This window comes from Xenopus laevis, chromosome 7S, assembly GCF_017654675.1.
Source record: "Xenopus laevis strain J_2021 chromosome 7S, Xenopus_laevis_v10.1, whole genome shotgun sequence".
Lineage (NCBI taxonomy): Eukaryota > Metazoa > Chordata > Amphibia > Anura > Pipidae > Xenopus > Xenopus laevis.
In genome coordinates this window covers 84,336,883-84,362,289 of record NC_054384.1, presented here as the reverse complement: position 1 = coordinate 84,362,289, position 25,407 = coordinate 84,336,883, and the positions used below count along the sequence as shown (strand labels likewise).

The 25,407-nt window shown below is 37.5% G+C and overlaps 1 protein-coding gene across 3 annotated transcripts in view; it reads left to right on the top strand.

Moving 5' to 3' along the window:
• XB5818699.S (provisional ortholog of coiled-coil domain containing 50 S homeolog) overlaps window positions 1-25,407 on the top strand; it is a 74,022-nt gene that overhangs the window by 2,422 nt on the left and 46,193 nt on the right. For all 3 annotated transcript variants that reach the window (XM_018226932.2, NM_001092756.1, XM_041570496.1), the window contains 1 exon segment: window positions 11,282-11,403. In XM_018226932.2, coding sequence (XP_018082421.1) covers window positions 11,355-11,403 — 49 coding nt within the window. In that variant the 5' untranslated portion in view covers window positions 11,282-11,354.

Genomic DNA, 25,407 nt, shown 5'->3' with positions numbered 1-25,407 from the left:
CTTTAGGAGAGAAATGCTTTCTGGCAGGCTGCTGTTTTTCCTTCTCAATGTAACTGAATGTGTCTCAGTGAGACATGGGTTACTATTGAGTGTTGTTCTTAGATCAGGGATCCCCAAACTTTAGAACCCGTGAGCAACATTCAGAAGTAAAAGGAGTTGGGGAGCAACACTAGCATGAAAAATGTTCCTGGGGTGCCAAATAAGGGCTGTTATTGGCCATTTGGTAGCCCCTATGTGGATTGTTAATCTACATTGAGGCTTGGTTTGTCAGTGCACCTGGTTTTTATCCAACCAAAACTTTCCCCCAAGCCTGGAATTCAAAAATAATCACCTGCTTTGAGGCCACTGAGAGCAACATCCAAGGGGTTGGAGAGCAACATGTTGCTCGCGAGCTACTGGTTGGGGATCACTGTCTTAGATCTACCAGGCAGCTGTTATCTTGTGCTAGGGAGCTGCTATCTGGTTACCTTCCCATTGTTCTTTTGTTTGGCTGCTGGGGGGGGGGAAAGGGAGGGGGATGATATCACTCCAACTTGCAGTACAGCAGTAAAGAGTGATTGAAGTTTATCAGAGCACAAGTCACATGACTTTGGGCAGCTGGGAAATTGACAACATGTCTAGCCCATGTCAGATTTCAAAATTTAATATAAAAAAATCTGTTCTTTTGAGAAATGGATTTCAGTGCAGAATTCTGCTGGAGCAGCACTATTAACTGATGCATTTTGAAAAATGTTTTTTTTCCCATGACAGTATCCCTTTAAGTTGAGTCCATCAAGTTCAATTCCTCCAAATGTCAGGCCAGGCTAGCTAGTTAGCTAAATTATGCCCCTTTAATTCAGGAACCAGATGGAAGTGATTACACTATGCAATCAGAACAGATTTTATATATATATATATATATATATATATATATATATATATATATATATATATATATATATATATATATATATATATATATATATATGTATAAAGAATATATATAAATGTGTGTCACTGCTCCTAACAGTTAACTTGTGTGCAGAATTTATGATATGTATACAAATGCTTTACACTAAGTACTTAGTCTGTGTGTTGGCATCAGCAGATGAATATGGTTATAGCTATCAGCAACTTTGCTTGTTGCATTTATCTAAATAGTGAATACCCCACTAAATATAATATTTAGAATGTAACCAAGGGCGGACAGCTCAGACTCAGACCTGCTGCATGGAACTATTGCTGCTGCCCGACCTCACTCTCTCTCTGGCCCCAGACATGGCATTGGAGAAAAGACATGGGCCGGCAACCCACAGAGGGGTTGCAGCTAGGACGGGGGCCCGAAAGGGAACTGGGGTGGGTCCCCAGTCCGATGCTGAATGTAACTACAGTAGGTGCCTAATTCAGTAATACTGATGTTACCTCTGCTTAGTTCCCTTTTCTGAATCAGAATGTCCAAACAATTATAGTGAATTCCTGCAGAGAATGCAACAATCAGGCACATGATCCGCCCAAGTCAAAAGAAGCTTAAAACATGTGATTTAGCTTAGAGTGACAATAGAATCTATTTCCAAACAGGCTTTATTTCAATAAGAATATTTAGTTGATCAGACTGACAGAAGTTAGCATTAGTTATCTGCATATTTGAGTTTTCTCATACCAGTGGGGAAAACCATATTGTTCTAACAAGGTGACAGCATCCTCCATAACCCATAAACATAAGCACCCTTCACTTCCAAATTATCTACCCTGCTCAGCGGTGCCAGAACTATAGTTTTTCCCCTCATAAATTACACATTGTTTTATAATAACAACCTTTAAATAGAACCTTGGCTCAAAACCTGTGTTATGCATAATGAACGGAAATTTAAATTTAAGTTAACCAACTCTCCCCGTATACATTTGTTAAACTGTTCAGTGTTTTTAAAGTTATTTGTAAATGTAATTGCAGTTAAAATGAGTATCTGTTTATTTACATACCGGGTCTGATTCGGGACACAATCCAGCGAAAGCAGGTTATTACAGTAACATACCCAGTGGAAAACTGACTTCTCTTATATTGTTTTAAGTTAGAACCAGAGGACAGAAAAGGCTATGGTGATGTAAGGGTTAATATAGACTGTTTTTCATATTGTTTTTTCAAGTGACAGCCAGCAGTCATGAATTACTTACATGTCGGCTGGATATAGGCAGGCAAGGCCTGCACCAAGAACAGTAAAATAGTGAATGACTAATTAGAGAATTGCTTCCTTAATGGTACTATGGGCTCTTGCATTAACAAATTTCTATATTGTGTCTTAAACACATGTCAAGCAAAGAAAAAAAAAAAAGGCCCATAGCAGCCCTTTAAATTTAAAATGAACTTTTTTCTCACAGGTGGAAAAATTTTAGGTATCTATTGAATCGTCACATTTGATACAGGGAGAATTTTTCACTCTTCTGTTTTAGGCTAAATTTTTACCGTTTAGTTGGATTAAAAAAAGACATTTTGCAGCAACTTTAGAAGATAGGACAAGGAAAGTATAAATGAATGGCTTTTGGACTGCTAAATAAGGCAGTAAATGCTCCTATTTATAGTATTTCTTCTGCCACATACTATTCTGTCATTTAAAGAAGAAGAAAAGGCATATTTCAGTGGGGGTGCCAAAAGTTAGGCACCCCCAAGTGATTGTATTGACTCGGATTGCTTTGTTTCCGAAGTCGCCCGTAATTGCCTCACGAGGATGCTTCGGGTGACTTCGAAAAACCAAGCACTCTGAGTGCATGCCCCCAGGCGATTTTCATTTTACCCGGCGGAAGGCAGTTCGGGGGGAGATTAGTCGCCGTGAAGAAGAGGAGATTTATCGCCTGGCGACTAATCTCCCCGAATCTGCCCGTGTGGCCAGACCCTTAAAGGGGCAGTATACTCCCTTGTTCATCTTGCGCTCAAGATCAGGGTGTTGCATTGTGTCATTAGCGAAGTGCTTGTTGAAATGAAATTGTTATATTGTTGTTTGCAGCAAGAAAAGATGTTGAGTTGAGGGAGGGTGAGTACTAATAAAAACCTATTTGTGAAACTGATTTGTTTAACACCCAGTGCAGTTTGGTTGCACTTTTATATTTTTATATAAGCACTCATTCTGCAATATACATTGAGTGTGAAGAATTCTCTGCCTTGTAGTCGGTTGTTTGTTGACCCTGGGGGCCGCATGTATTAATATGCAGTCATGGCATTCTCAGAGGTTATTCTCCTTTAGTACATTGCCTGTAGGCTTCTCTTTCTGGGACCCACAGACCAGCATGATGAGTACAATACTGTAAGAGAACATTAATATTGCCATGCTGTCTCCAAAATAGTGACTTTGCATTTTGACAAGCTGTATCGTCCCAGAGACTTTCTAATGTTCAGCATCATTTCTTTATATAGCACCAGTTCTCAGAGACTCGTGTTTGTTGTATTTGGTGTATTTCCAGAGCTGTGTTTGGTATCATATTATTGTAAAGCAGTGAGTAATGTAGCATATTTCACAGGGATCTGATACAACTTGCTCTGTCTTGTGGCATCACTGGAATCTTTGCAGGTTTCACACCCTATCATGTAATACCAGTTACTGAAAACATTATTTCAACTAGATTCCTGCACATTTGTTTTCCTTGCAGGCCGCGTCGTTAGTGGGTTCTGTAAGATTGATAAAGGGCTGGTTAAGCCCGAAAACGTTGCTTCACCTGTTGCACAAATAAATTAAATTCTCACTATATCGGAGTGCTGTTGAAATATGTTTGGAAATATTTTATGCACATGCACATTTTAATAGTGGATGTGGTGGATCCTACCTCTCCCATTGGCCATTCCATTTAAATGCCCCAAAATTGCTCCATCTGTGCAGTGACAGACATGCAATTATAGTCAATGGTAAATGCTGAGAGTTACTGATATTTCTCTCCCGGCAGAGGATCCTTCCACATCTGACATTACCATAAAAATTAGTTGTTTTTTTTGTTACAGTAAAGGCCTGATTTCATGCTTTTATATAGTGCATCGTGTTAAGAGTGCACTCTTCTTGTTAAAGGGGTGGTTCACCTTTATGTTAACTTTTAGGGGGATATTTATCAAAATCCGAAAAATATCTAATTTATTTATGAAATATACTCGGACCAAATCCACATGGATTATTTCAACCTTATTTATCAATACATTTTCCCGGAATTTCCTGTGCAGGTGATTTTCGCCTGCAAACCACAAAATCTTTGGATTATTGCACAAAACCCGGCGCAGATCAGTATATCTTCTCCCTTTGACTTTAACAGGTCTGAGATGAGGAATTTTCTGATTCTGACTTTTTCCATCCTTGGGGTATTATCGATCACGAAAAATGTGAGGGTTTTTTTCACTAAAAATTTGGATTTTATTTTCAGTTTTTGGCATTTGGACATTTTGCTGGGGTAATTTGTACGCCACATCATACTAAATGTTAATTTAAAGGTGAACAGTCCCTTCAAGCAGCAGTGTGGTATATGTTTGGTTCATAAAGGGTGTTGGATCCTGCTTTGTCTTGAGGGAGAGGGATTGAACCTGGGAGTATATCTAAAATATCTGTCATAAAGCAAAACAGGGCACTTGTGGTTTGTCAGGAAGGAAGGAAGTAGATCCCACACCTCAACTCGCCTATTTGTATTATCTGTTATTTCTACTCATAAACTAGAAAGCTGAACAGCTATCCTTCATTTAAAGCAACCCATCCCTTTTTTAACAATATGCTTTTTTTCTGTAATTTTTAAACTGTACCTTGTACCCGGGGCTGCCATCAGGAATCACAATGCCCCATATTACTAAATTAGCTGGTCCTACCTAGTAGTACTAAGCAGCCGTAAAGTACTGTGCGCCAGATTAAGAAAATATCCTCTAATCTGGAAAACCTCAGGTGGTTCCATAGCTGTACCAGGAAGCAGACTCCTATGCAAGTAAAACACATATTGACCACTGGTTGGGACACAGTATATATTAAAAGAATCACATCAACTTTGCTGGATGACATTTCTAACACATATCTGCTTCTGGTATTGTTATGTACAGGTATGGGACCTTTTTCTAACTCTTTCTAGCGGGGGTCATCGACCCCTTCTAAAAAACAAATGCTCTCTGAGGCTACAGATGTATACGTTTAATTACTCATCTTTCTATTCAGCCCCTCTCCTTTTCATATTCCTTTCTCTTATTCAAATCAATGCATGGTTGCTAGGGTAATTTGGATCCTAACTACCAGATTACTGAAATTATAAACTGGAGAGCTGCTGAATGAAAAGATCAAAAACCACAAATAATAAAAAAAAGAAAACCACTTGCAAATTGTCTCAGAATATCATTCTCCACACTAGATTTATCAAGGGTCGAATTTCGAAGTGGAAAATACTTCGAAATTCGACCATCGAATAGAATCCTCCGACATTTGAAGCCGGAGGATTTTATTCATGGTACGATCGTATTCCGATCGTACTTCGAATCGAACGATTTTATCGTATGATCGTACGATTTTCCTTCGATACCCAAAAACTTAGAAATATGCTCTGGCAGGTCCCCATAGGCTAACATAGCACTTCGGCAGGTTTAAGTTAGCAAAGTATTGAAGTCGAAGTTAGAGATAGTACTTCGACTATCAAATGGTCGAATATTCGAACGATTTTTACTTCAAAGTCGAAGTAAATTCGAAGTCGTAGTATCCTATTCGATGGTCGAAGTATCCAAAAAATTACTTTGAAATTCGAACTTTTTGTAGTTCGAAAATTCACTCGAACCATAGTGAATCTGCCCCTAGAAGTTTATTTAAAGGTGAACAATTCCTTTAAGGCAGCAGTACTAACCAGAGCCGCTGTTGATTCTGTCCTTATTGTTCTGTTACACATGCAGCATAAATCTTAAATCAGGAATGTGTAATGTCTAAGGCAGGCACTTCTATTTAAATGAACTGTAGGACTCTTAAGGCCAAGGGTTTTGGTATGGGGAAGAAGAAGCTGCAGTACAGCTGCTCAGACACATCCAGTTCAGTCAGTAGTATACATGACCTCTAGGCCACTAGCAACACATGTATAAACTACCAGGGGACCTATTGTTACCCAGATGTTGACTGAACTACTGCAAATGTGCAAATGTTGTTCAAGGCTTACTAGCGGCTCTCTAAAGCAGGATGTATTGTAGCATTGTTAGTTTACTTTTCATTTTATCCTTGGCTTTTCTGTAGCTAAAGTTAGTGCATTTCTACCCGAAGTTTAAAAAAAAAAAAAAAGTTGGTGCATTTCTATGGCCAGTTATCCGTCTTTTGCTAGTTCATGCTCTGCTTATAAGTTCAGTTTGGGGACGATTTACAGAGACTATGTTTTAGGGTCACAGATTTTGCATATATCTGGCACACGGGACAATTAAAGGATACATTTCCTTGAAGGGGTTGTTCAACCTTTAAATTAACTTTAAGGGGCAGATTTATCAACGGTCGAGGTGAATTTTCAAATGAAAAAAAATCGAATTTCAAGCTATTTTTTGTGTACTTCAACTAGAGAATTGTCCAAATTCGATTAGAAAATGTGAATATCGAAATGTACTGTCTTGTTAAAAATTCGACTTTGACCATTCCCCATCTAAAACCTGCTGAATTGCTGTTTTAGCCTATAGGGGACCTCCTAGAACCCATTTGGAGTCAATTGGTGGACTTTGACAAAGTTTTTTTGGGGAAAAACTTTGAATCGAATTCGATCGAATGCGCTATTCTTTCAATTCGTACAATTCTAATTCGGCCGAATACGGACCTATTAGGTCGAAAACAGACCTATTCGACCAAAAAAAAAAAAAACTTCAACTTAATTTAGGTTGGTGTTTTTTAATTCAAATTTCAAAGTTTTATTCAATTCGAAATTCGACCCTTGATATATATACCCCTAAGTATGTTATAGAATGTCCAATTCTAAGTAACTTTTTAAGTCTTCATGATTTATTTTTTATAGTTTCTAAATGATCTGCCTTCACCTGCTGACTCTTTCCAGCTTTCAAATGGGGGTCACTGACCCCATCTAAAAGCAAATGCTCCCTAAGGCTAGAAATGTATTGTTATTGCTACTTTTTATATTCCAGTCTCTTATTCAAATCAGTGTGTGGTTGCTAGGGTATTTTGAACCCTAGCGACCAGATTGCTGAAACTACAAACTGCAAGAAAGCTAAATAAGTCACAAACCACAAATGAAAAAAAATGAAAACCAATTGCAAATTGTTTAAGGATAACACTCTTTACATCATACTAAAAATTAAGTCAAAGGCGAACAATCCCTTTAAGCATGCTCCTGGCTTATGTAAACACACCAAAGCTGAAGCTGAGCCCATACTGTATTTAAGTATTCTCGCAATATTCATGATGACAAAAGGCATTAAAGTATATAATAGTGCCGGCATATTAATAATAATGTGCCCCTATACCTGGGTATAATCACAGAATAGCAGTAAATGAATAACATTGTACAAATAAAACAATGGGTCCCATTGGGTGTCTGACTTGTCATTAATGGTCTAACTTACCTGAAGCGTCCTCAGCACATGGCACTTTTCCAAATATTCTTTATGAAATTAACAGAGCACTGTGTGTTTCACTTGGCAATGTATTATAATTAATTAAGGTTCCTGCACCAGAGTATACATTTTGCATTTCCCTATCCAGCTTTCAAGTGGGGGGCAGCCAAAATCCATTGCTCAGTGAGGAAACAATTTTATTGGTTTTTTTTTTTAACTTTTTATTACTTATCTTTTTATTCATTTTTTGTTCAATCCACTGTCTAGTTGCTAGGGTAAATACAATCCTTGCAACCAGATACTGTAGCTGCTGAAATACCAAACTGGAGAACGGATGAAACCAAAAAGCTAAAAAACTGCAAAACTATAAAAAAACCCCACAAAAAACAAAAACAAAGGAAGGTTACAAATTGGTTTAGAATATCAATGTCTACATCATTCTTTAAGTTAATCTAAAGGTGAGCAACCCCTTTAAGAGCATGCTTTTCATATGATTGAGTTTCTTATGGATACTCAGATTTGCTTATTCGCTTGGTTCCTGGACACACCTCTCTGTGATGGTTGAACTTAGTTCTCAAGCCTAACGATTTTTCAGAACATAAAAAAATGCCAATCCCATTTACAGTGCTTGTTTATGGAATAGATGAGCTAACAAGAAACAGATTTCAGTTTTAGAAGCAAAATCTAAATTCCTTGTGTTGAGTTTACAGTGTGCATAGCTGCTAGTTGTAGATTTGCTGTAAACTGTAAATAATTCGGTTCTTTCTACCGCTTTTAACCTTTGCGTTAACGTTTAGTATGATGTAGAGAGTGTGATTCTGAGACAATTTGCAATTCGTTTTTATTTTGTTGTGGTTTTTGAGTTATTTAGCTTTTTATGCAGCAGCTCTCCAGTTTGCAGTTTCTGGTTGCTAGGGTCCAAATTACCCTAGGAACCATGTATTGATTTGAACAAGAGACTGAAATATGAATAGGAGAGGCCTGAAAAGAAAGATAAGTAATAAAAAGTAGCAATAACAATACATTTGTAACCTTACAGAGCATTTGTTTTTAGATGGAGTCAGCGACCCCTGTTTGAAAGATGAAAAGGGTCAGACAAAAAAAGGCAAATAAATCAAAAATGATTTAAAATAACGAAGACCAAATGAAAAGTTGCTTAGAATTAGCCATTCTATAACATACCATGAGTTAACTTTTGGCATGAACCACCCTTTTAAAACATCACCTTGAGTTCAGTGTTCTATATGGTGCTTGAGTTTAAGGGGCATATTTATCAAGGGTCGAATTTCAATTTAAAAAAACTTCGACAATTCAAAATGACCAACCAAAATTAAGTCGAAGTTTTTTTTGGGTCGAATAGGTCTGTTTTCGATCTGAAAGGTCCGTATTAGTCAGAATCGAATCGTTGGAATTGAATTAATAGCGCAATCGATCGAATTTGATTCAAAGTTTTTCCCAAAAAATACTTCGATTTTTCAAAGTCCACCAATTGACTCCAAATGGGTTCTAGGAGGTCCCCCATAGGCTAAAACAGGTTTTAGATGGCAAATTTTCAAAGAGACAGTACATGATAAATGTCGATATTCAGATTTCTTAATTTTATTTTCAAATTTGAATCGAATTTGGACTATTCACTAGTTCAGTGATCCCCAACCAGTAGCTCGTGAGCAACATGTTGCTCCTCAACCCCTTGGATGTTGCTCTCAGTGGTCTCAAAGCAGGTGCTAATTTTTGAACTCCAGGCTTGGAGGCAAGTTTTGGTTGCATAAAAACCAGATTTACTGCCAAACAGAGCCTCATGTAGGCTGGGGGCTACCAATAGCCAATCACAGCCCTTATTTGGCATACCAGGAAAATTTTTCATGGTTGTCTTGCTCCCAAACTCCTTTTACTTCTGAATGTTGCTCACAGGTGAAAAAGGTTGGGGACCCCTGCCCTAGTTGATGTACACAAAAAATAGCTCGAAATTCTAATTTTTTTCATTCGAAAATTCACCTCCACCTTTGATAAATCTGCCCCTTAATGTGTTTATTCCCTGGGGGTTTTATGAAAACTAGAAATAAAGTGGATGGGAGCAATATACTCGTATGTTTCCAAACACAGTAGTGTGCAGTGAGGTCTGAAAGTGCAGTGTTTTGTGCAATTGAGCATTAAATCAAGGTAAGTAAGGACTTGGATCCCAAAACTAAAGCAGATTGTATGTACAGTACCTGTGTTACCAATACAGAACTAGGAATGAAATAAGAGGTGAAATACAACAGGGGCTCAAGCTCAAGAGCTGTGCTTGAGTAAATGAGTAACCCTGGTTTTGTTATGAAAAAAACTAAAACAAAAAATCCAGACAAAATATATTTCTGAGTGAAAATAGTCTGATTAGTAGAAAGGAAATGCTTGTGTGTTTATTGCTTCTCAGTTGGGAATATTTCAGCCTTTCACAGCAGTTCAGCAAGTTTTTCTTTTCGTGTTAGAACATGTTCCTTCATACAACAACTTATTTTAGTCTTATTACTAACATGCCTAAGCCTTCATAGCTGCTGGATATAACCTGAGAGCCTAAAATAGAGAATGCTTTTGTTATTTTCAGGCCTGGGAAGCATTCTTCCTTTTTCATTCTTCTATCTATATCTATTAGTTTGTTGCCCCACAGCATAGATTTCCGAATACTTTATTATAGTCTGTAACTCCCTAGAAGCAAATATACACAGAGCACCTATTTTCTGCCGATTTTCTTTAGCCAGTGGTTAAGTGAATGAACCTTTCATTAACATTAATAAAAACTGTGACTTACAGTTTCCAGCCGGTTGCCATACCAATTTTCAATCCATATAAATCTGTCACCGTTTACTTTTAAAGAGGCAAGGGAATGTAGTAACTTGGGGGAATTTTCCATGCAGGTGTCATTATAACTTTAAAGTGATGATTCCCTATATGTAACCAACTAAGCCAGAAATAAGCGATAACCTGTAGTTGGCAGAGTTTTGCAGCAGGTTATGTTCCTGTAAAAAATCCTAGTATTAGAGGTTTACTTATCCTTTAAATAAAATAAGACATATTTTCAACCTGAAATGCTAATAGGTGAGTAAAAAGTAGGGATGCACCGAATCCCAAAACTATTTGCGATTCGGCCGAATTCTCAAATGATTGGTGAAATATTTGGCCGAATACCGAACCGAATCCGAATCCTAATTTGCATATGCAAATTAGGGTCAGGAAAGCAAAAAGTGGGAAAAAATCTTCCTTTGTGACAAATAGTCACGTGATTTCCCTACCCAACCCTAATTTACATATGCAAATTCGGATTCGGTTCAGCCAGGCACAAGGATTCGGCAGAATCCGAATCTTGCTGAAAAAGGCCGAATCCTGAACCGAATCCCGGATTCGGTGCATCCCTAGTAAAAAGGGAGTGAACATGATTAATTGTTGTCTGTTTGTAGTGTACAGGTATGGTATTTGTCAATCAGAAACCTGTTATCCAGAAAGATCCGAATTACGGAAAGGCTGGCTCCCATAGACTCCATTATAATCAAATAAGCCAAATTTTTTAAAATGATTTCCTTTTTCTCTTGAATAAAAAACAGTGGCTTGTACTTGATCCACGTGCCGGTGACTGCTCCAAGCAGTGTTTCTACCTTTCAGCCCTGAAGGTGTTGTTGACTTGCAACTCACTAAACCCCTGACGGGCTAACGATTTTTTTTAATCATGAAGACAAATGTTTTGCTAGACTGATCTGCAGATTGCCTGAAATATAACCCGACTTTTGTTTTTCTTTGCAGCTTCCATTTTCAGGTTTCCTAGATGCGAATTAAGGCACTACCGGCTAAAAGCAGTTGCATCAAATAGCACAATATGACCGACATTCCAATAGACAAATCCAATCTTCCCCGGGTCAATGATGGTAAGTAGTTGGGACTTTATTTTATAATATTTTAAATATAATAAATCTGTTTGTGCATTTGAAAAATAGATTTCAGTGCAATTCACTATGAAATGCCCCAGGAGAGCTAATGTTATGGGTATCTTTTTGGCTGGGTAATGACAGTGAAATGAAATGACCAGAAACCATTTTCCTTATTTTGGGCACCGGCTGCACCAATTTCAGGAAGATCAGCCTGATAATAGTGCACTACAGCAAAACTTCTGTCATCAAATAAGCTGCTTGCTCTGATCACTAACCTTATTTTGTAATCCAATCATGCAGCCAATTCAATTTAAATAGAAGTTGGATGAAAACTATGAAGCCTTATTATGTATCTGCCTCATCCACTTGCTGAGAAGTAGTGTTGGCAGATTACATTTTTGTTGTCAGACCAGCAGAGATTCAACATGATTGCAAGACATTGGGACAGATTTACTAAAGGGCAAAGTGGCTGTTGCTAGCGACAATTTGGCAGAAATTCCATCCGCAGGGACATCGCCAATTTACTAACAGGCATAGAGGACAATTCTCTAGAGAACGAGACCATCACTAGTGTACATTCACACCATATCGCTCTGGCGAACGGTCGTTTATTGAATGTTACCTCTTTCGCCAGAGTTTCCTTCGCCACCTTAAGACCTGGCGAACTGATAAAACGAAGCAGCATCTTCCACAATCTAATGTCAGTGACATCATATCCTTTATGCCGAAATGCATTCAAGTTGTAAGAAAACATTTTGTTTTTTTAAAGTGGGATTGCCTTCAAAAGTCCAAACTATTAAAGACTAAATTGTGAACAAATTTTTTTAACTAATTTGAGGGGCATGCGACTTATTAAGGGTCGACCCATGTCTAGGGCATTAGAGGATTTCTTCTGTCTTTATTATGGCTTATTGGAATTTGTTTTAAAATGTGGCCATTTCAAGCATTTGCACCAACATAACTAATAAAGACGTCCGTACGACTTTTATGCACATGACCTAAGCGCAAGAGTTGTAACGAATTATCGCTAGGCAGAAATGAACCCTAGCGAAATTTACTATGAAATGCTTGCATTCGAAGTAACGCTAGCGTTTGGCTGCTGAGATTCATTTTAGTGAGTTAGCGTAGTGGTAGCGAATTTGCACCTGGCGAAGTGGAGCAAAATGTGGTGAATCGGTCGCTTGCGAAAATTTGCCCTTTAGTGAATTTGTGTCATTGTGTCTTCATTGAGCGAGCAGGAGCATGCACAGTGGAACCTTTCTATTTCTGACTTCTATTAGGCATGTTTTTGGGTTTTACTTGGACTGGTAATGAGGTAGCCAAACATGGTTGCCTTCATGGCAGCTCTGCATTTGGAGATCAGGTATGGGCAGAGCTGTTTTCATGAGTATTTTTGGTATGGTTTAGGTGGCGACGGGGGATGTCCTGTGCGGGCTATCAGATGCATTGGGGGAAGCTAGTTTTCCTTTAGTGAAGATAAATAAATCCTAATATATGTGGGACCTGCTGCGCTGCTGTTAGAGTTTGGTGCCATTAACCTGAAACGCCTAAGGCCGACTTTAGTTAAAAGTCTGTGCATGTTTTCCAAAGTCATTTCTTGTGGTTGTTGCTTGTTTATCTTACAACATATCATTGAATAATTTTGAGATAGAATAGTGGAAGAGAGCTACCAAGTTGTTGTGGTTTTAATGCCTATATTAAAGCAAGTTCTGCATTTATTATATTCTATCTGGCTTGTTAGCCTATAAAACATTTATTGGTATAGTGATTAAGTATTCTTTCTTTTACATGCTGATTAACACAGGATTTCTATGTTTTTAATAGAAAATAAACAATGTTTATTTCTATTTTGCTTGTTACAAATACTCTATTGGTCAATTCTGGTACAGTGAAGAGCTTTTTTTTTTTTTTAAGGCTAATTTCAGGATTTTTATTCCAAGGAACCAGCCAGAATAAACCAGACAACATTGCCCTAGCCTAACGTAGATTGCATGTATGCATGTTTGGTCAATGACCATCAGCCATAACATCAACAATAACACTGAAATACAATGATTAGTGATCTCCATATGTACTTTCTCAGCTGCTAGCCTTGACTCCGTGTTCCATCTGATCTATTGTCTCCTAATGTGTCAGGATCCAAATGTGCTTAGGTTTCGTGCACATAATCCATTTGCAGACACATATAACCAATATATAATTATTTGTGTAGGTTCCATAGAGTTTTCAAGAAGTATTAATTGGTGTTGCTGATTTATTATATTTTGACAAGTTTGTTCAAACCAAGATACATGTATAACACTTACACTTCTGTCATCACAATTTATTATTAAAGGGTACCACCTGTGATAAAAGTTTATTGCGACTTCTCCTAGAATTGCAGTAAAAGGTAGCCAGTGCTCTGCTATATATTATGCATGGTGTGTCTTGTGATGTATGCATTTTACAGTTTATTTAATTATGCATGGTTACCTGATGTGATGTTGGGGAAAATATTTTGATAATATATGTTTGATTTACTTATAGTAAGATATTCATGATTTTCACAATACAATCTAATCATAAATAGAAGAAAAGACAATAAAAATATTTGTATGTGATCAAAATTACGTTTTGGTTTTTTTTCTTAGCGCTAGGTAAGATTAGGCATTGTACAACAGTGGCCTCTTACTTTCTCTGTAAAATTTGATCCCACTAGTAAAGGATTTTTAATTTGGATCTGATCGAATTGCTGAATGGAAATCAGAAATATGTTGGCACTCCACAGTGCAGATTTTGTAATTAAAGTGACTGTCATCGGACTACACAGTGTGACTGATGCACTCTAAAGCAGGCCATACACACAAAGAGCCGCTTGTTTGTCAAGGCCACCAAACTAGGGGATCTCTCCCAGATATGCCCAACTTGAGGTGCACGATATCGGGCTGATCCAATCATGGGACCTAAGGGCCCAAAGATCAGATCACAGTGACAGGAATACAGGAGGTCGGAGCAGGGACCAAATCAACAGTCCAATGAGGTCCAGGTTTTTAAACCTGTTTGATTTTCTGCCAGATATTGATTGGGAAAGCCTGTCAGAGGGTCCCATACACGGCCAATAAACTGCAGACATGTTCTATTGGCAGCTTTTATCGACGTGTGTATGGCCACCTTAAGAGAACCCATAACTATTCGTATTGAAGCAATGCCCACCATTTGTTGAGGAGGTTGGTTGCCTCCAGGTGAGGCCTTTGGAATAATGGCACAAGTAGTGTTTGTTCACGTAGTATTTCAGCCAGCATAGAAACGTTCAATAAATCCTTTCAGCCACCTTAAAGTAACAATAACCAAAATCACCCATCACTGCTAGGACAAAACAACAAGAAAATGTGCATTTCATTCATGTGAACAGATGGAATGGAGAGACTGGGGGGCCCGGGGGCCCAGCGATGCTGCTGTCCCAGGGGCCCCCCTCCAGGCCCTCCACCGCAAGTTTTTGGTTTTTTTTTTTGATGCTCCTGCAAGCTTTTTTTGACGTCGCATGCACGTTTTTTGGTTTTTTTTGCCAATGATCCAGGGAGTGGGTCTAGGCCGGCCCTGGGAAAGACGCTTGGGGTTCTCCATCAGTAAAATGTGCCAAGGCCTTTTTAAGTTCTGTGGTATTGTTGAGAATGTGGCAGTTGACGTACAATTCATATACATATATAGGTAATTATTTGTTTATCAAGTTTGTCTTGTGTCATTTATGTCTGGGAAAATACCATCAATCCAACCACTCCAAGACTCTACTTTCTAAATAAGAATTTCTCGGTGTATGCCTCTAGACTCACTTTTAAAATATGTCTGCAGTTTTATGTCATATTTAAAAAAAAAAAATCATACATTATCTACATGTTAAAAAGGCAAAAAGTTCTATCTGAATGTGTAGGGGGCAAAGTTATCATAGATCCACCAGGGAAAAATGAATATGTTGCTGTCATATTCATCAAAACTCAATTTGGATGTACAGTATGAATATGACTGTCCATTGTTCCATTGCTCTGAGCTGTCAAACACCGTTATTTTGAATGGAGTGTTAATGCTCAGTGCAACTCAGCAGCTGAGCCCTAATACCCATCTGAATCTTAGTGCAAGCCACTTATGGGAATAAATGGTGCAAAACTGTTAAATTTTAAAATTACTGTTTTACATGTTAAGGAGCAGTAACCATCATTACCGCTTGGTAAAATTTACAGATCATTGATAAAGTGCTCACTTTTATCCCTTATATATCCCCACATATTTTCTGGCCAGTGGATCATCCATACTCTGCTGTGCAGCTTGCCTTTTGCTTTCATGGAAACCTCCTGTGATGGCTTGCGGATTCAAATGACAAGCTGCATGGCTTGACTCCGCACTTCTCTGTAAGTAGAGAATATGCTACTAGTGCCATGAGCTGTTTGCTGTGCTGGATGGAATAATTTTATATACCGGTAATATATTCTGGGCTTTTTATATTCACCAAGTTTCCTGTGTTTATTTTATCTTCATTAAAATGCAGTGTAAGCAGTCTAGAAGGGAAAGCATCATTAGGAAACATGGCTGTCCCGAACTGCCACTGTTCTTGCATTTACATAGAAATCAGAAACATGAACAACTAACAGAGTGCATTACCTTTAGTTATTTACTTGGCACAACATGTTTTTGAAAGGAACCTTCATCAGGTAAAAAGTTCGAGATAGTTTAATGTGAAACTTTTCATGCCAAATTAAGCATGTGACCATCTGTTTCTTAAAGGATCAATTCAGTATAAAAATAAAAACTGGGTAAGTAGATAGTATGTGCAAAATAAAAAATGTTTCTAATATAGTTAGCGAAAAATGTAATGTATAAAGGCTGGAGTGACTGGATGTGTAACATAATAGCCAGAAACGACTTCCTGCTTTGCGGCTCTCTTAGTTTCCACTGATTGGTTACCAGGCAGTAACCAATCAGTGACTTGAGAGGGCCACTTGGGTCATAACTGCTTTTTAATCTGAGCTGAATGCTAAGGATCAATTGCAAACTCACTGAACAGTTATGTCCCATGTGGCCCCCCTTCAAGTCACTGACTAACTCAGAGTTAGAGAGCTGAAAAGCAGTAAGGTTACATTCTGTTCTGTTCTGTTAGATATCCAGTCACTACAGCCTTTATAGATTACGTTTTTTGCTAATGAACTATATTAGAAACTTTTTTTTTTTGTATTTTGCACAGCCTATCTATTTACTCAGATTTTATTTTATACTGAACTGTTTCTTTAACGTAACACACTGATGGTTGCTTATGCCACTGATTCTGAGAAAGGTAACTAAAGTACAGATAACTAAGAAAGGTCTAATGGCATTAATTAGCCAGGAATAATGTTTATAATAAGTAAATAAGATATTATGGTGGTTTTTGAGAACTATAAATGGCATTGGCAACTTTTATTTAAAAAAATAATTGATTTAATGTATAATGTGATGTAATGTTTTGGTGATTATATAGTCGAAGAGATATAATACTATGCTCTGCACTTTAGCTAAAAATGTTAAATGCAAAAGAATCCTATTTACAGTATATGTAATGCCCAGACAGTGACAGTTAAGAGAGAAGCACAGGGACTCACTGAAATCAAATGTAATAGCCATGAATAATGTGCTGTCTGGAGAAGTATCCTACTGCTGTCAGAGAAATGATCTCCTAAAAAAAATTTGCAGTTGTTGATGCCCTGTAAAGAAAATTGATATCTAAAATTAAACGCACTAAATACTTGTAATTAGTGATGGGCAAATAAATTCCCCAGACACAAATTCGCAGAGAATTTCTGTGTTTCTGGGTAAGAAACTCAGTTTGCTACACTCTCCCTCCCTCCTCCTGTCCCTGCTGTATTCTGAGCCCAGAGCTATGAGTGAGCAGGGAAACTCAGGCAGGAAGTGATGTCACATCAAGAAAATATGGCAGCTGCTATCCTAAACAAAAGAGAGAGCTTCTAGAGCTGTTTACTTAGGTATGGTAAAGCATTCTACAGAATACAGTAAATAGTGTTATAGCTTGCACTATTGTGGCTAATCTATTGGCAATAAACTGCTTTGCTAGCTTTCCTTCTCCTTTAAGTACTGTAATTGGATTTGAGATTGGATGAGCATGTTCTATAAGTATAGTAGTAACAAATGTAGTAACAACTTTAAATAATTACAACGTAATGGTACTGTACAGTATCAACCCAGGAAATGTGATGTCATCATAAGCAAATGTACTTTCGTTGAGATATAAATCCCTATTTTTACCAATCAAGCTCCACAGCTTCATGGATAAATATGATATTCATGTGAGTAGTGGTAGGAATTCAAAATAGTAAATATGCACCTGAGCTTAATTCAGAAGAACAAGTGTGTGGGTGAATTGATGGAGAAGTTAATTAAAATTAAAAAAAATGAATAAGCTTGTGCACACAACATGTTCAGACTTGACTATGAGACTCTACCTACGGAAACGACTGACAAATGAGCATTAGCATACACTTATTTTTTTTATTGTTTGCAGCTCTGAATACTTCTTTTCATTTTCATATGTATTTGTAGCACTGCTTGGACTGCCCACTCAAGAAGCCTCTGGTCTTTTTCCCCCAGAAATTGATGGTTAAAATTGGCTGATGCTTCCCTCATGCAAGGGAGATGCTGGCAGACCAGAATGCTTGTTTGAATAGAAAGTGATCTAAAGGGATAGGGCAATCTATAAAAGTTTCCGGTCAACAGGCTTCTGCGCACTGCTGCTTGGGCAATTAAAGTGGACCTGTCACCTATACATAAAAAACTGCATAATGAAAGTCCTTTCCAAATTAAATATGGAACCCCACATTTTCTTTTCTTTTAAACATCCATACCTGTTATAAAGGTGTTTAAATATCTAAACTGTCAATCAACTATTACCTGCCCCGCCCCTGCCCGTGGCATAGAGGAGGGGCAGTCAATTACTTTCACTTTCCATTCAGCACTTCCTAGATGTCACTGCTCTTCTCACATTCCCCCTTCCCTCCTCAGGCTCTATAATTGTGTAGGGCCCTGCACATGGACATTAGGTCCCCCATTCTGGTGCATACACAAGATTTTGGGGTGATACACAATTTCCCTTAATAACCGTGTCCACAAAATGGCAGCTGCCTGCTTGCTGTGATTGTATAATTCCAAAACAGAAGGAAACAAAATTTAAATAATAAATACAGTGTAAGTAAAGTTCATTTTGCTCAACTAACATGATAGAAAAGAATTTGAAATTATTTGTTAGGGTGACAGGTCCCCTTTAATCCGAAATTGCCTATTCAAAGTACTTTCAAAGTTCGAAACTGAGATGCATGCCAGGTGATAACTAGTAAGGTATGTGTATGGGGTTATCACCTGACCTGGAAATGTATGGGCACTCACACCAAAGCTGTTTCTTTGTAAGGTCAGTTTTAGCTAAATCTTGAGTCCATTAGTAATTAACTACTTTTATGATTAAAAGAGCTACATTTCTGTAGAACCATTTACATTTATAAAATGTTTACCCCTTCTGTGCCATAAATTGTTGAAGCTCAAAAGCTACAAGTTTTTGCTTCATAATTCACAGGGGTAGATAAAATTAATTTGCCTTGCTTTGTAATTAGGGGTGCATAATGGTAGATATACTGTAAAATTATTTGGCATTATTCCTTCTCTCGTATAAATAAATATGCTGAGTGTAACTAGTATTGGAGTTGCTGGCCATGAGTTGCAGTACATGAGGGTAAGCTCTTAAGGGCAGGTCCTTCTGACCTCATGTCTGGATTTATGATTGACATCTCTTATTTTTTAATACCCACTTGAGCTAAGTCCCTTCTTTTTTTTTTTTCTTCTCTTCCTCCAACTTATTTTTGCTAATCCACCAGAAAAATGGCCCTTATTTTGCCATATTTGTCTCAAAAACATATGCTTGTCTCCTTAGTTCTGTTGTGCCTCACCAGCCGGTGAGGTCATGGAAAGCAATGACTATTAGGCTAAAAAATGGCACCTTATATGTGTAAATATCGTTGAGAGAACTGCAGAATTAGTCATGACTATTCAGGCTGAGAGTCAGTAAGTAGATTTAAATAAGTTCTAATAATTAATTGCATAATTCTTCCCATAAGATTCTCACTGTACACTGAATGATGCACTTCCAACTCTATATAGAACTAACAGCACTATACAGAAGTAGTGGAGTCCTGCCTTTATGATATTATTGGAAATATTACTACTGCATGCAGCTGTGTCGAGACTAACTGGCCAGGAGCATTTATTTTCTGTAATTCTATGAATAGTTAGATAATCAGACTTAGTTCTGCCAGAAATTGCAGCCAACAATACACGGTTATTCTTTTTCAACTGAAGCTTCCGGCAAGTTTTCATTACTGAACACGCTCAACAGGGGAGTAGCCTGGAAGTCTGGAGTATCAGAATTAGCATTCTGGGAGTCACAGTTGGAGAGCATTCTGGTATTTTCTGCATTTATATAACAAAGGGCCTTGATTAGAAAATACTAATATCAGGAATGATTTATGTACTATTTCCCATGTTAAACAAAATAACTGTATAGTTAAGCATGAAGCCAGTTACCTGTAGCCTGTAAGAAGATTTGTAGCTCTGAATGATAGAGACGGTTTGTCCGTGTAGGTGTTTATGTGCATATTTTGTCCAGCATATGTATCTCAATATGTTAAGACATAAAAGAGAGCACATGGTGGAAGCAAAGGACACATTTAAAAAAAAAAAACAAAAAAAAAAAACATTGCAACTATTGCATGATAAAAGGTTATTATTGGTTGTAATTATTTATGCAACCCCTCTTGTTGTCTGGTGCCTTCTTGTACAAAATATCTTGTCTTAAATGATCTCTAAATAATTTAAGTAATGTTAAAAGTACAAAAGATGCTTCCTTTAGTTTGCTAAACTTATTTGTGTAGGAGGGGGAAATTATTGTTGAGTAACGGCCAAGGACCCAAATTCCCAGAGCCCTCTCATATAGAGATGATTTATTCTCTTATATTGAGTGAAAACTAGCTATTCTTAGAAAGGCAATGTGTAGCTAGAGTAAAATAGCATCTCTGTTTGTACAGGTACTTATAACTTTTGAATAGTGATTAATAAAAACAATACATTTCCTGTGTTCACTGATAAGGAATTATTTTTCATGTAGATAATAAACATGTATCTAGTCATGAAATGCATAGGAGATTGTTGTTTACTCATCAGTAACTGAAACTAGTCACTAAATTGCTATTGGTTAGTTACATATTTATTGCAGTTATATATTAGAGTGTAATTGGGGCCCTACCCACTGGCAGGACAGGTGCGATCATACAACAATTAACACAGGGGTCTAAATCAGTCTTTACACTATGGGGCAATTTTATCATGCGTTGTTTTTCACGAATGGCATAAAGAAAGAATGTTCTGTCCTGATTTAAGATTCTTTTCTGCTGACATTATGGAATTGACATTACTTGGGAAAATGTTACCAACTTGTCAAGTTGCCTATATATTTGTATTAATATTTGCAATTAAATTAAATTTGAGCTCGTTCTCCGTTATCAATCTGTTAGCAGGTAGGACACAGTCTTGGCATCATATTGACACCCCGCAGGAAATAATGTCATTTGGCTTAGTTGAGGGGAACATTTTGCAATGAAAAATCACAGTATGCTTTATAAACTTGTAAATTTGTTAAACACATACCTGATTTGTTAGCTTTTTTTTCAGCAGCTCTACAGTGTGAAATCTCAAAAACTATGTGGTTTATATGGTCCTAGCAACAAGACAGTGACTTGACAGGCTGGAATCAGAATAGTAGAGGGTATGAATAGAAAGATAAAGAATTAAGAGTAAAAACAAAAAAATTGTAGCCGTATAGATTGGTAGTTTTCCAGCTGCTGGGTTCAGCGACCCCATGAGAAAACTGAAAAGAGGCAGAAGAGGAATGCAAATAATTTAAAACCTCTAAAAATTAAAGGCCAGCTGAAAAGATATAAGATAAGAATAATTTACTGCCTGACAATCGGGACATGAATGGCCAGTCATCAGGCCATATAGACCAATAATCCTGTGATCCCGGTGTATTATTCCAAAGGATTATCTGCCCTGACTGAACATTTATTTCATTAGACCAAAAGGAAGTGACGCATGTTTTTACTTTTAACTCTTGGTGGCCAATCACGTGTATAGTATCTGGGCAGTCAGGTGTATAATGTGCTTCTATATGGCCACCTTTAGGTTTTTTTTTCTTATTTCCTTAGGCTAAGGTCACACTGGGCGATAAGTCGCCCACGATTTTTAAAAGCGAATCCTGGCGACAAGTCGTTCGTTTTGTCGACACATCAAGGTGCATGCTAATCGCAAGCTAATATGTACACAGCGCAATTTGAGATCGCCTGTAGCTTTAAAACGCGCAGAGACCCTTTTTGGAGCGATAGGTGATAAATAGCATGTACATAGAGAAGCACAGAAAACTCCCACAAATAAACACACACAAAGAATAGTAGCCGCGATAATATGGAAATTTTCACGCTGACGTCAAGATGTTACGTAATAACGCTACAAGAGGCCGCACCAGTACAGTCAAACAAAACACGCGAGGCAAGACGTAGCGCACAGCACTATGGGATAATAATCGCTTCCTGGTAAAAGTCGCTTTAAACTTTCCTTCTGCACAAAGGCGATCACTTGTCGCCCCGAATTTATTTTATAAATCGCGGGTGACTTATCGCCCAGTGTGACCTTAGCCTTAATTTAAATAATTAGATAGACAGAATGCTCCCTCTATCCATATTTCCCGTCAGAGGTCTGGCAGTAGTGTTTGACACTTAAAGGAAAACTTTACCCACTGAACAATGTAGGTCTCTATAAAAAGATATTCCATAAAACAACTCATATGTAAAACCCTGCTTCATGTAAATAAACCATTTTCAGAATAATATACTTTTTTAGTAGTATGTGCCATTGGGTAATCATAAATAGAAAATCGCCATTTTAAAAAATAAGGGCTGCCCCCTGGGATCATACGATTCACTGTGCACAAAACCATACATGTTAGGTCACATGAGACAATTAGACAAAGTTCTGTCTGTTGCTTCCACTCTTCTTCCTTTTACAGTTAGGGGCAGATTTATCAAGGGTTGAAGTGAAAATTTGAATTTTTGATTTTTTTTTAAGTGGAATTCGACTAGGGAATAGTTAAAATTCGATTAGAAGTTTTTTAAAAAAAAAATTGAATTTGATTTTCAAAATGTATCATGTACTGGTCCTTTAAGATTTCAAATTAGACTATTCGCCACCTTAAACCTGGCAAATTGCTGTTTTAGCCTATGGGGGACGTCCTGGGATCAAATCAAGTTTTTTTTTCAGAGAAAAAACTGGAATCAAATTGAATTTTGCGGGTCGATCCCATTCACCCGAGTTTGAAAAATTCAAATTTTTTGATAAATTTCAATTGGTTGATATTTTCGAATTTCGAGTTCAAGGAAGTTTATGGGAGTTTTTACAAACTCTAAAATCGACCCTTGATAAATCTGCCCCTTAGAGTTGTAGTATCTCTGGTCAGGTGATCTCTGAGGCAGCACACAGACCTTGGTTCAAGGCAAGAGAGGTAAAAGAGAAATATTTATTTAAATATATCCCAGTTTACTAAGATTCCAGTCACTCTCTCCTATAAAGTGTTGTCTTTGAAATTTGTCTTTTGCTGAGACTGTTTCCCTGGTTTGGTGCTTTGTCAGCGGCTGATACGAAGTGCCAGTGTTGGAACACAGTTGTTTGGAAAATAGATTAAAGGATAAGTAAACCTTTAAAATAAGTGAATGTAAAACTGACAGGGGCTATTCTAAGCACTTTTGTCATTTACATTCATTATTTATTTTGTTTTTATTCCAAGATATTAAGGGATACATGTACTGCTAATATGAAAGAATTTTGTTACAACAGCACCACCTGCTGGTCATTTTCCCACCAGTCTGACCACCAAGTAGTCAAGGAAGTTGTCAGGAGAAATAAAGAATCTGCTCTGATGTTCTTCTGTGTAGGAAAAAAATTAGAAACCTTTCTCACATCTTTCCTAAGCAGATCAGCCTCTTTCTTTCTCAGACAGCTTCCATTTAACTATTAAAACAGAATCTTCTGTGTTCACTAAACTCTTCCTCAAGAAACAAAGCTTAAAGATCAGTAGTGGTTTACCCAGGAAGAGACGGGGCAGTACAAGCTTCAGGTGCTACTGTAACTCTCAGTTCATGCTTATATTACGTGACCCCTGGGCTTGGTGTTGTAGTAACCAGATTGTAGGGGCAGCCAGGCTGGGTGTAGGCTCCAGACTGAGCAGCAAGGTCCTGGGACAGACATAACGGGGGTTAATTTTGAAAGTCCAATTTTTTTCTGGTCAGACATTTAAAGGGGAAAACAATTTTTTCTGAGCAAATTGTTTTTTTCGGAGAATTGTTTTGTGATTTATTATACACGATGCTGCTAAAAGTCGGAATAAAAAAAGTACTCCATCTCAAACCTGAGGATGTCATGTAGAAGTCTGTCAGAAGTCCAATATACAATTGGACAATATCATGATCTGCTCTGGGTTTCATACAATAATCCGATTAATTTGTGGTTTTCAGCAATAATCCCGAAAAATTTGAGTTTTTGGGCGTCAAATCTTAAAGAATCATACAATTTGGTCTTTTCCTGCACCAGATTTTTTTCAAGTTCATTTATTGGTAAATATGGAAAAAATGTGGATAGGAGTTTGGTCGAAATGGTTTTAAGAAAATTGTGAGAAATTTTCAGATTTTAGATAATAAACCCAATGTTTAGATGGAGACAGTTCAGGGACAGGAGGGCATGCAGAAGACAAGCTGAATATAGGAAATAGGCAGAGTCATACAGATCCCACATACAACCAGAAAACTCCTATCACAGAAATACCAGTAACAACACTTTAGTTAGGCACATGAGGAAGTCTACCTTTAAAATAACTTCTAAGTTGTTAGGAATTCATTCTTTAATCAACTAAATATTAACTTATAAGAACAGTAACACCAAAAATTAAAGTGTTTTAAAGTAATTAAAGTATTGCTGCCCTGCACTGGAAAAACTGGTGTGTTTGCTTTAGAGACACAACAATGGTTTATATAAACAAGCTTCTGTACAGCCAAGGGGGCATCCATTCAAATGCAGGATACACAGTAGATAACAGATCATTTCTGAAGAATCCCATTGTATTCTACAGAGCTTATCTGTTATCTGCTGTGTATCCTGTGCCTTTTCTCCATTTTCAGCTTTGAATGGCTGCCCCCATGGCCACACGGCAGATTAGAGTAGAGTTTCTGAAGCGAATGCCGTCGTTTTACCAGTGTAGCACAACAGTACATTATATTTTCATTACTTTAAAACACTTTAATTTTTTTGGTGCTACTGTTCCTTAAAAGGTGAACCACCCCTTTAAGTCCCTTTTACTGAATTTGTTATTTTGCCAGTGGGGACAGCAAGTTTAGCCAACAGTGCAGTAATGTAACTATTTCCATTTTTTTTGTGTTATAGAACACTAGCAACAAACTGTTTTGGGTGTTCCTACCAACCTAGACCCAAGCTAATGTTACTTTTGCCCACTTATATTTCAATTCATTATAAACAAACATTTATTTCCAGTTTGTGATTTCATTATAGTTGACTCTCTCGTGTACTGCAGTGTTAGAGGGGGGAAAAAACCCTTCCATGAACATGGTACTGCCCCTTTAATTAAAATGCCATATTTTTTATAACTGAATTAATGTGTGATTCCAAAGTGAGTGTAAATGGCAGTTATTTGTATGTTCCATGATCTCACTATATTCTCTGGTGGGCAGTGTTTAGCCAAATCTTTTTTTGATCCTTTAATTAGTACATTTGGGCATGATCTGACATAACATCTGCCTTCAGCTAGTGCAGAAATCTATAATGTTTATTTTCAGAAGAACTTAGCAGAGCTGTGGAATTTTCCCATGTTTGATCCGCACC